At 56.8% G+C, this 11057-nt stretch overlaps 1 protein-coding gene and 1 long non-coding RNA gene across 2 annotated transcripts; both read left to right on the top strand.

Annotated features, from left to right (window-relative positions):
- The first annotated feature begins 1369 nt into the window (after positions 1-1369).
- On the top strand, positions 1370-3042 carry Cebpb (CCAAT enhancer binding protein beta). Its single transcript, XM_057780994.1, has one exon. It carries the CDS (start codon positions 1615-1617, stop codon positions 2503-2505), a length of 891 nt encoding a protein of 296 aa, XP_057636977.1. The 5' UTR covers positions 1370-1614; the 3' UTR covers positions 2506-3042.
- Positions 3043-3287: 245 nt separating this feature from the next.
- LOC130881520 (uncharacterized) lies at positions 3288-10671 on the top strand. Its single transcript, XR_009057733.1, has 3 exons — positions 3288-3377; positions 7749-7887; positions 8057-10671. It is a non-coding gene; the product is annotated as an uncharacterized LOC130881520 (long non-coding RNA).
- The last annotated feature ends 386 nt before the right edge of the window (positions 10672-11057 follow it).

The raw sequence follows: 11057 nt of genomic DNA, 5'->3' as shown, positions 1-11057 counted from the left end.
AGACAGTGCTCAGGGGGAACAGGAAGTGTGCTCCTCTACTGGTCAGTGGAGACATGGCGGGCTCAGGACCTCCACTCTGCCAAGGCCAGCCCTCCTGAAGGCCAGGCTGCGGGAAACTGAGGGAAAGTGGCTGAGAGGCTGGGAGAAACTGTCACCAATGGTGGATAAGGGAGAACCCTTCAGGGGAGCCTCGGTGTCCCAATTCACAGCCAGGCCTGGCTGGGTGGCCCTGGGGATGTCACCACGCCTCTCTGGGCCCTGATCCCTTCCTGGCCCAGAGGCTGCTGGGAAGGCAGGGAAGGCCAGAAAGCCGCAGGCAGGGCAAGTGTCTTATCCCTTCCCTCCCTCCCCCCAACCCCCAAGGGCATAGGGAGATGTCATTTCTCCAGCTCTTGGGGGCGGAGGTCACCCCAGCTCAGCAGATAACGCTGAAGATTGAGCAACGCCCCGTCAGCCTGCTGAGGCCAGGGCTGGGGTCAATGGGTCGGGGGTCAGCCCAAGGCAGGTTGGCAGCTCCTGCCTGAGTGGCCCGGCTGGGAGTGGCAGAAGGGTAGCCCCACGAGCTGCCCTGGGCTGCTTTGAAAGGCTCCCACCAAAGCTGGTGGTCGAAGCCTGGGGACAGTTCGAATGCACAGAGGGCTGCTTCCCCAGCCTGCAGGGTGAGCGCTGGCTTCTCATGGTTGGAGTTGGGGCTAGTTCCCACCCCAACCACCTGAGAAGCCTGCAGCCTCTGCGCAGGGCTGCGCACAGGTCTTCAAAATGCAACCGTGTCCCTGGTACTCTATTCGGGGGTCCATTTCTCTCTGACACCGGGACTGCTTTTAACAATATCAACAGCTTCCACGGAGGCAGCGCAGAGAGGCGAAGTGACTCACCCACAGACACACAGTGTGGCAGAACCCCCACCCCTGCCACCTTCGCGGAGAAGCGCGGGGAGTGGCGTAGGCAGTTGCGGAGGGCGGGCCAGGCATAGGGAGGAGGATTTGGATCTGGGGGCAGCAGGCAGGCAGCAGGGGGGGGGGCGTGCACCCGGTGGTGGGCTGTGCTTCCCAGGAATCGGGGGCCGGGAGAGGTGGGCAGCACCTGGGTGGGTGGGGTGGACATGTACCGGGAGGAAGACTGCTCCCTGGGAGTTGGGGGCCGGGGACAGCGGGCAGGATTCGGGGCTTGGGGTCTTGCACCGGTTGGAACGCTCTGCTTCCCAGAAGTCGGGGGGCCCGGGACAGCGAACCGGCGCGGGGACTAGCCACCGCGTCCTCCAGCAGAGGGCGGGCGGCGGCGGCGCTCCTCAGAGTTGCCGAGGGGCGGGAAGGGGGCGGGCCGGCGTCTCCCGCGTCCGTGGCGATCGCGGGGCTGGCGGGGCGCCCGGGACACCGCTCAGTGTCTCTGCGAGCAGACCCCCGCCGCGCCCCGCTCCCCGCCGCGCCCTCTCGCGCTCCCGCGGCCAGGCAATGACGCGCACCGGCCGGGCGGCGGGAGGGGCCGGGGCGGCCCCGGCGTGACGCAGCCTTGTTGCCAGGCGCCGCCTTATAAACCTCCCTCTCGGCCGCCGCCGAGCCGAGTCCGAGCCGCGCACGGGACCGGGACGCAGCGGAGCCCGCGGGCCCCGCGTTCATGCACCGCCTGCTGGCCTGGGACGCAGCATGCCTCCCGCCGCCGCCCGCCGCCTTTAGACCCATGGAAGTGGCCAACTTCTACTACGAGCCCGACTGCCTGGCCTACGGGGCCAAGGCGGCCCGCGCCGCGCCGCGCGCCCCCGCCGCCGAGCCGGCCATCGGCGAGCACGAGCGCGCCATCGACTTCAGCCCCTACCTGGAGCCGCTCGCGCCCGCCGCGGACTTCGCCGCGCCCGCGCCCGCGCACCACGACTTCCTTTCCGACCTCTTCGCCGACGACTACGGCACCAAGCCGGCCAAGAAGCCGGCCGACTACAGTTACGTGAGCCTCGGGCGCGCGGGCGCCAAGGCCGCGCCGCCCGCCTGCTTCCCGCCGCCGCCTCCCGCCGCGCTCAAGGCGGAGCCGGGCTTCGAACCCGCGGACTGTAAGCGCGCGGACGACGCGCCCGCCATGGCGGCCGGGTTCCCGTTCGCCCTGCGCGCCTACCTGGGCTACCAGGCGACGCCGAGCGGCAGCAGCGGCAGCCTGTCCACGTCGTCGTCGTCCAGCCCGCCCGGCACGCCAAGCCCCGCCGACGCCAAGGCCGCGCCCGCCGCCTGCTTCGCGGGGCCGCCGGCCGCGCCCGCCAAGGCCAAGGCCAAGAAGGCTGTGGACAAGCTTAGCGACGAGTACAAGATGCGGCGCGAGCGCAACAACATCGCGGTGCGCAAGAGCCGCGACAAGGCCAAGATGCGCAACCTGGAGACGCAGCACAAGGTGCTGGAGCTGACGGCCGAGAACGAGCGGCTGCAGAAGAAGGTGGAGCAGCTGTCGCGAGAGCTCAGCACCCTGCGGAACTTGTTCAAGCAGCTGCCCGAGCCGCTGCTGGCCTCGGCGGGTCACTGCTAGCGCGCCGGGGGGTGCCGTGGGGGGCGCCGCTGCGGCCACCGTGGGCTCCGTGCGCCCTGCCCCGCGCGCGCCTGCCCCGCGCGCACCGAGGGCCCCGTGCGTGCTCCGCGCGCACCTGCACCTGCACCGAGGGGACACCGTGGGCACCGCGCGCACGCACCTGCACCGCGCACCCGGTTTCAGGACTTGATGCAATCCGGATCAAACGTGGCTGAGCGCGTGTGGACACGGGACTGACGCAACACACGTGTAACTGTCAGCCGGGCCCTGAGTAATCACTTAAAGATGTTCCTGCGGGGTTGTTGCTGTTGATGTTTTTGGTTTTTTCGTTTTTGTTTTTTCTTTTTGGTCTTATTATTTTTTTGTATTATAAAAAAGTTCTATTTCTATGAGAAAAGAGGCGTATGTATATTTTGAGAACCTTTTCCGTTTCGAGCATTAAAGTGAAGACATTTTAATAAACTTTTTTGGAGAATGTTTAAAAGCCTTTTGGGGGCAGTAGTTGGCTTTTGAAAAAAATTTTTTCTTCCCTTCTGACTTTGGATTTATGCGAGATTTTGTTTTTGTGTTTCTGGTGTGTAGGGGGCTGCGGTTATTTTTGGGTTGTGTGTGGTGGTGGGTGGGGGTGTCGCATCTGGGTTTTTCTCTTCCCCTGGCAGATGGGGTGCCAGCCCTTCCCCCCCAGGAGAAGGAGCAGAGTGCTGGGTCAGGAAATCAGGGTGACTCAGCACCCATGGGTGCTGGGGACCTTGCTAGAAACGCTGCTTGGGACGGGGTCGGTTCTGGGTGTCAGGCTTGTGTTGGGGACCAGGCAGGCAGTGACTCTGTAGAAAGGGCTGGTCCAGACAGCCCCAGTCTGGGCAGGTGCTTTGGTAAGTACGGTGTACAAAGTACTGTGTGTGTGGTGGGGGGGAGGGGAGCCTGCATGTCTGTTTGGTTTGTATGTCCCCATGGAACTGGAAGAGAGGGTGAAGGGGACAGTTCCTACTCTGTGTTCCCTTCCAACCCAGATGGGACATGGAGCCTCCCTGGCCTGGCTCAAGTTGGCTGGGCCAGGACTTGAACTCAGATCCACCGCTCAGATTCGCCGGAGCAGCACCAACTTCCACAGCCGGCCTGCATTAGTGGAAGTTTGAGAGTCCAAGGAGTAGTGGATATGCCGTGTCCCGCCGTGCCTGGCACGCCAGAACTCTTACATAAGCATTTGTTCTTGTTATTATTTTTGATGGGAGGCTCCTGGCATTTGGCTGTGTGAGCGTGGAGCGCCTGCCCAGGGCTAGCGTCCTGCAAGCCCTGGATCTGCCTGTATCTCCTACAAGCCTCATGGAAGGTGGGCACTCCTGTGCCCCTTGCTTTATGGATGTGGATGACTGTGGTTGTTAGATCCCTATGAGCACCCTGCCATGAGGAATTCTGGGTAGTGAGTAACGGCAGTTTGCCAGAGGCCTAGAGGAGTCTGGGGTCTTGGGAGTGACCAGTGACACTGTGGCTTGAGAATAGGGAATGCTTTTTCTTGTCCTTCTCTGGGAACCTGGAGTATTGGGACTGGTGACCTGTGGCCTTCCACTGTCACAGGGCTGACGGTGAGGCTTTCTCTATCCCTCTAATCAAGGTGGCTGGAGGCCTATGCAGACCCTCAGACACTAGGCTTCCAGTCAGCTGCCTTCTAGGCTTATATAGACAGACACTTGACCTGGTGGGCCCTTGAGCCAAGGTCAGTGCAGCCCATGGCCCAGTGTCCTGGTGGCTTCTATCCACGCCAGGGGCTGTTGGTCAGCTCCATTGCTTCAGGATTTAACCACTTAGACCCAAAGCCTGGGCTGAACTAGGAGGTCGGGGAGGCTCTACCTTTTCAGGAATGGAAAACTTTAACATACCTATGCAGACAGCCTGGCCTGGCATTCATTTCTTAGCATAAGTAACTTCTGTGACTTGAAGTCACAGAAGTGACACTCTCATTCAAGGTAGAGGGGTGCTGCCTGCTGTCTCCAAGGTTGGTTTATGGTCCCTTTCCCTACCCCAGTCCCTTTGCCCTTAATGGAAGGCTTATTTCTCGGCCCCAAGATCAGGTACCCAACCCCAAGTGGCAGCACAGACTAGAATGCCCCTGGGAAGGGGGCGTGCCCCAAGGCCCATCTGATGTCTCCCAGATTGGGAAAAGCAGTAAGCGGGTCAAAACTTTGCTATATGTGTGGCCCAGTGTAAGAGCACAGTGGACAGGAGATGTCACTGATGAGGTCACATATCAGACCATCAGGCCGCCAGGGGTCAGGGATTGCCCAGAAGGAGGGACAAACTGGACCAAAAGTCTAGGGACAGGACAGCAAGACAGGGAGAGAGCAGCGGCTTGAAGGATAATTACGGTGGGGGAGGACGGCTCACAGAATTGGAGTGTCTCTCCAGACCCTTGTCATCAGTGGGCTACTGGGTCTTCCTGCTGCCAGGGCTGGTCAGCCATATTGCCCACAGCCCCGTGGAGTGGTGGTGGTCACTGTTGAGGCTTGCCTGAAGGTGAGGCGACCAGAGCCCTCCCCGCGCCTGCTCAGGATGGGGGCGTTCACAAAATGTACTCTCATTGTCTAATGCATCCAACCCACAACCTGGTGTCTTTACCCAGGAGAGAAGTGGGTGACAGAAAGGGAAGGGGAGGCGTGGGTACCGGCCCAGCGTGGAGGTCCTGCTCACTGATGTGATCAGCTCAGCCTTGGCTGGAGCTTCAGCTACAGGATTCTTCTGCCTGGTGAAGAGGCTCCGAGAGGGGAAGTGACTTGTCTAAGTTTGCACAGCTGGGAAGGGTAAGAGTTAGCGTGGGGGCTGGAGTTGGGGGGACTGTCTCTTCCAGCCATCTGAGGAATGTTCCCCTCCCTCCATATCCGGTTCTGACTTGTTTGCTCCTCTCTTAGATATTTATTTGCCCTGTTACTTTTCATGTATGTGACAGTCATTTATTGAGCACCAGCTGTATGCCAGCTCCCATTGCGGGTGCTGGAGTTGGGTGGTTACAAAGAAGGAGGTGACAATTAACACGCAGAGAAGGACACTTAAATACTCAGCCACTGGGACAAGATAATGACAGGTGGGAACAAAGACTCGGAAGGAAGAAAAGTGGGGCAGGAAAGGGTGGGGAGGGGGTGTCTGTCCTGGGCTAGCCTGAGCTAAGCAGGGAGCCCAGGATACCATGTGCTTCATTTATCCTCCATCTCCCATGAGACCAGTTCCCACCCACAGGGAAAGCCAGACACAGGCAGAGTCAAAGTCAGAGTCACTGTCCCCGGAGCTGCTGAAGTGAAGATCTGACTCCTCGCGTGAGCACAAAGGCGGCCACCCGCCCTACTGTGACCTTAGACCTTCTCTCTCCCTCCCTCACACTATTCCTGACATGCAGACCCCAGTGGTGTCCCACCGACCACTCTTTCTTTGGGGTTCAGATGTTGTTGCCTTTGTAACAGGGCTTGTTTGGGGCAGTGAAGCTCCTAGGCTGGGCACAGCAGGGCAGGCTGGGATGGGCCAAGAGCTGGTAACCGAGCCCTTCTTGTGTCCTCTGAGGCAGAAACCAGGAGCCCTATTTCGTGATGTGTGGGGACTCAAGGCTCTTCACAGGATCCACAGGAATATTCTTAAAGAGCAGTGAAGCCCTTTTTTTTTCTTTTTTAAATCCAAGATTATGGGGTAATTTAGAGGCCCAGGATTTGAATGGGATTTAAACCAAGTCAGGAGTCTTGGTAAGTGGAGGGTACCTTTGCTGTCGATAAAAGATGAGAAGTGTGTACGTGTTAGAAACCACCTGCAAGGTTCCGTGCCAGAGGATCAGCGTTGAGGGAGCTGCATTTGAACCCAGGGCAATTGGCAGGTTCAGACCCTACTGGCCTGGCCCTGCCATGAGGCTGACAAGGAGTATGCACAGCCTCTAAGGGCTAAGATGTGCAAACAGGACCTGTAATCCTGAGCTTTGTCTCCTGCTGGATGGAGACATCAAGCAAGACATTTGGCCTCTCTGTGCTTGGCCTTCACCGCGGACAAAGAGCTCATCTGGTCAGCCAGTGTCAAGCAAACAGACGCTCGCTGCGGGCCCCAAGGGAGGGGAGTTATAAGCTAACAGAAACAGAATGTTGCGCGACGCCTGGTGGGCTGGCACACGCCTGTTACCCCAACACTAGGGAGGTGGAGGCAAGAAGGTCGGGAGTTCAAGTTTATCCTTGGCTACATAAGAAGTTTGAGGCTAGCCTGGGTTACATAAGAAGTTTGAGGCTAGCCCAGGCTACATAAGACCCTGTCTCAAGCTCCTCAACCCTCCAAAGGAAGCGGTAACAAACTGGTTCAGACAGTGGTAACAGCCTTGAGCAAACAAGCCTGAGAAGCGGTTGAAGGCACCTGAGGAGGGATCTCAGGGGGAGGTCAGCAGGTGCAAAGGCCCTGAGGCTAGAGGGGTGACAGCCGGTGAGGCCTAGAACTGCAGAGGAGAAGGGAGGGTGGTGGGTTCTTTCCGCAGGGCCTCTGAGGCCAGGGTGAGGCCGACAGGGACTGAGGATGACTAGGTGGGTGTCCCTGCCAGAGCCTGGCACCCACAAAGTCCTTGATAAATCTGTTGACGAATGAAACAGGCCCCTTGGCCCTGGGGGCTAGGCAAAGGGCAGTGGGTGAAGGAGCAGAGTGCCTGCCTGCCTGACCCAGGAGACCTGAGGGATTCAAGCCTGTGACCCAGGGCCTGGAGCCATTTGAGCTGCGCCTTGTGCCAGGCAGGAAGAGGGGCCAGGCTGGCCAGGAGGGACTGGAGGAACAAAGGGTGGGAGGAGAGAGAGAGAGAGAGAGAGAGAGAGAGAGAGAGAGAGAGAGAGAGAGAGAGAGAGAGGTGTTCTCTGGTAAGCAGTGGCTGTGGGACAGAGGGCAGAGACAAACAAGGCTGCAAGGCTGCAGAGGGAAGCCAGGCCTCCTGTTGTCTCAAGACTGGGGGACAGGCAGGAGACTGGACTTCCAAGAGGCATTTTGATTTTATTTAATTTCCAGAGAATTACTAATGTGGAGTACTAATAAAAGGAAGTCAGAAGCACCCACGGTTTTAATACCCAGAAACAAACCTGTTAAATATTGCTGTGTGGCCTTAGGTATGTTACTTTGCCTCTCTGTGCCTCCGATTCATAGCTTATTAAGTGGGATAATAATGACCTAGCTTCATAAGGATAAGGATGCAGTGAAGGCTGAGTTGGTTCACATACTATGTTTAACACGATCCCATCCTGGTACAGGGTGGAGGTTAGCCGTTGTCCTTGTATGGTGCCACGGAATCCACTGTGTTCTGGATGTGAATTGGGCAAGCAGTTCTCTTCCCTGGCTGTGACAAGAAGATAGCAACATTCTTGGGAGTGTTCTGGAAAGGTTTGACAGGTTAGTTCATGCAGAGACCTCTAGAATTTTCTTCCACGGGTTTCCATCCCATCCTCCTTCGTGGTAGCTACAGTTGCCAGTTCAATGTACACACCTCCCCTTCTTCCTCAGCAGAGGGCTGCCCCATTTCTGGGAACAGCCGCCTTATGGAGAGACTCCATTTCCCCAGCTTCCCTTGCAGCTAGAAATGAATGACCCGTGAGCCACGCAGGAACTGTAGAAGGGAGCTGCTGGACGTCTCTTCAGGACTCAGCTGCAAGGCACATGTCCTTGATTTCCACGTTCTGCCTGGCATTCAGACGTAAAGGTTAAAGCGGCAAAGGCCATCTTGAACCCGGAGCTGACCCTTCAAACCCCAAAGACAAAGGTGTCTGAGTCCCGGCGGTGACGGAGGAGCCACATGGATCCTGGCTGGTCTTGCTCTGTGCTTGTTTACATGGAGAAAAGCACTGTTCATTGAGACCTTTGTCATTTGGTTTCCTGTTACTGGCAGCTGAATTCATTTCTGATACATTTGCCCAAATGGCACAGAGCTGACTGGGTCTCTTTGTCACCTGTGTTTCTTAGTGGTGGCCCTACGGCTTCCTTGTCTGGGCTGATCTGCTGCCACCATTGCCCTGAGTGCAGAAAAGGTCTCTGTTAGATCAGGTGAAAGGGTTGATTAATGCATTTGAATTACAGAAGTCATGTGTGAAGGCGCCTGGTGGCTCCAGGTGACTCTGGAGTCTCAGTGTGCTTCAGGTAAGGCTTGACCTGGGCCCTTGGTCTGGGGAGAAACCTCCCCACTGGCTTCAGTAGGCTTCAGACCCTGCTTTTTCTCCTGAGTCCAGAAAGGGGGTCCTGAGTGTCAGAGAGGCCCAGGCCCTGTTGTGGGGAATAGAACATGTTATCAACTGCGTAGGGCCCAGATGTCACCCAGAATGACCTCTCTGCTCCAAGCCCCAGCCACCAGCACCTGCTGCCTGGAGATGCCAGTCTACCAGGGCTGGAAGGCACCTTCGCCAGCCGCCAGGGCCAGCCCCGCTGAGATCGCTGCAAGGCGAGTCAGGAGGCCAGGGAGCTGGCCGGGTAGGTTATTATTTTTATGGCTGTCACCAGATCCCTGGCCCAGCCTTGCAACCGTGGCAGGGACAGAGGCAGCCAGGGAGGAGGAAGACTCCTCAGAGGCTTGGTAGCCAGGGGAGGGGCTGTGGAGGAGAGAGCACTGGGGCGGGTCAGGGCCTGCTGGGCCCCAGCCTCTCCTGCTCCATGGGGTGGCTGACTGATGAACAGAAGCAACATTTCTGGCCTTCGTCCCTGACCCCAGGTATATGCCTGAGGTGGTCACAGACTGTTTCAAGAACTACACTGAGTCTCTTTTGAGTTCCCTTACACCTACTCCAAGGCCATTTTCCCTTGTTTTGTAGCCTCATCCGGTCTGGCCCATGTGGCTATCTCCTGTTGTGTGCCCTCTTCCTAATGTCCACACCTGCAAAGGTATCTACCTTCTTTCCCAGGCTGCAGCCCCGAAGAGTCCCTCGCCACACCTAGGTTATCAGTACTCCGATTTTGTGGTTGAGACAGTGTGTGACGTAGCCTAGGCTGGCCTTGAAATTCTCATCCCCCGCACCTCTCCTTCTTGAGTGCTGGGATTACAGACCTGCACTATGCCAGGTTTCAGGAGATGCCAGAGATCGAACCCCAGACCTCGAGCATACTAGATGAGCACACTTTACCCACTGAGCCATATCCCCAGCCTCAATACCTTGATATCTGATAGCAAGAACTGGCTCACTTGGTTCTGTGAATTGTGTTCCAAGAATCCTATACAGTGGTCCCAGGTCCAGCCTGCCGTTTCCCCAGGTGGCAGCGTGTGACTCACTAGTGCCTTTTATTGCTGAGTGGTGCAAATACGTGGTTGCTCCCTAATTTAATGTCTTGGGGACACATGGGTTCCTGTCTGTGCTCTTTCGAGGTGGCTGAGGTGAACTCTTTGCAGACAGCTCTTTAAGCGGTTCAGAGTGTGGCCTTCAGGGTCACATCCTTGGGAGACAGGGAATGACGGCTGTGTTTGAATTTCTGCTCGTGGTAACAACACCACGAGTGAGTGTGTGTGTGTGCATTAAAAAAAAAACACTTTCCTTTTGAAAAAGACGTAAGATTTATAGGAAAACGACAAACTCTAAATGATATACTCTGTCTGAACGGAGAATGAATCTCTGAGTTGTCATCAATCCTTCACGATTTGCTTATTTTTAAACTGTTTTTTTGTTTGTTTGTTTTGTCTTGTTTTCGACACAGTCTCCCTATGTAGCTCTGGCTGCCCTGGCACTCACTGTGTAGATCAGGCTAGACGTGGTGGCCTCATCTCCTCACTGACCTGTGCCTCAGCACGCCTGTGTAGCTGCGGCAGGTCGTGGGACTCGGGAAGGCTGTTTGTGGCTCATACTGTCACAGGTGGTCCCCTCAGCGGCCCCGCAGGTCCATCTTGCATGTGACCCAGGCTCTGAGTCTCTGCAGGACCCGAGGGCTGAGCTCGGCTCTGTCCCAGTGCAGACGGTCACATTCTGGTCACCTGATCAGAGCACGTCCTGCAGGGCTTCACTTTCGGTTTTGGTTTAGGATTTTTGAGACCCGCCTGCCCTAGACAAACAGCCCTGGCTGGCCTCAAACTCACAGTCAGTTCCCAGCTTCTGTCTCCTGAGCTCTGAACTCACCGGCAGCCACCATAGGGGGTCAGGGAGTCAGATTTGTAATGTAGCATCTCTTTCTTTGTACTTAATAGAGTTTTGAGGGGACGAACTTTGAAACAATGTAAATATCTTGCATGACCTCTGACTTTCAAGTGTTCATTTGCTTACTTAGTAAATAACCTTTTTGTTACATTTGTTTCTATGTATTATTTATTTATATGTGTGTGGAGGTCAGAGGGCAACTTGTAGGAGCTGCTTCTTCCCTCCATGTGTGTCCAGATGATCGACTCAGGTCATCAGACTTGACAGCAAGCACATTTACCCACTGACTCATCTTGCTGGCCTGTTCTTGCTTATCTGTCTATTGACGGGCTGTTGTTCATGTTTGTGTGAGTGTGTATGCCTGTGGTGCGCGCATTCACCTGGAGTGTGTGTGCACGTGCACCTGTGGAGGCTGCAGGTGACAGTCAGCTGCCTTCCTCGGTCGCTCTGCCTTGA

Source organism: Chionomys nivalis, chromosome 9 (genome assembly GCF_950005125.1).
Source record: "Chionomys nivalis chromosome 9, mChiNiv1.1, whole genome shotgun sequence".
Classification (NCBI taxonomy): Eukaryota; Metazoa; Chordata; class Mammalia; order Rodentia; family Cricetidae; genus Chionomys; species Chionomys nivalis.
Note: the sequence above shows the minus strand (reverse complement) of the source record. Positions and strands in the feature narration are given on the sequence as shown.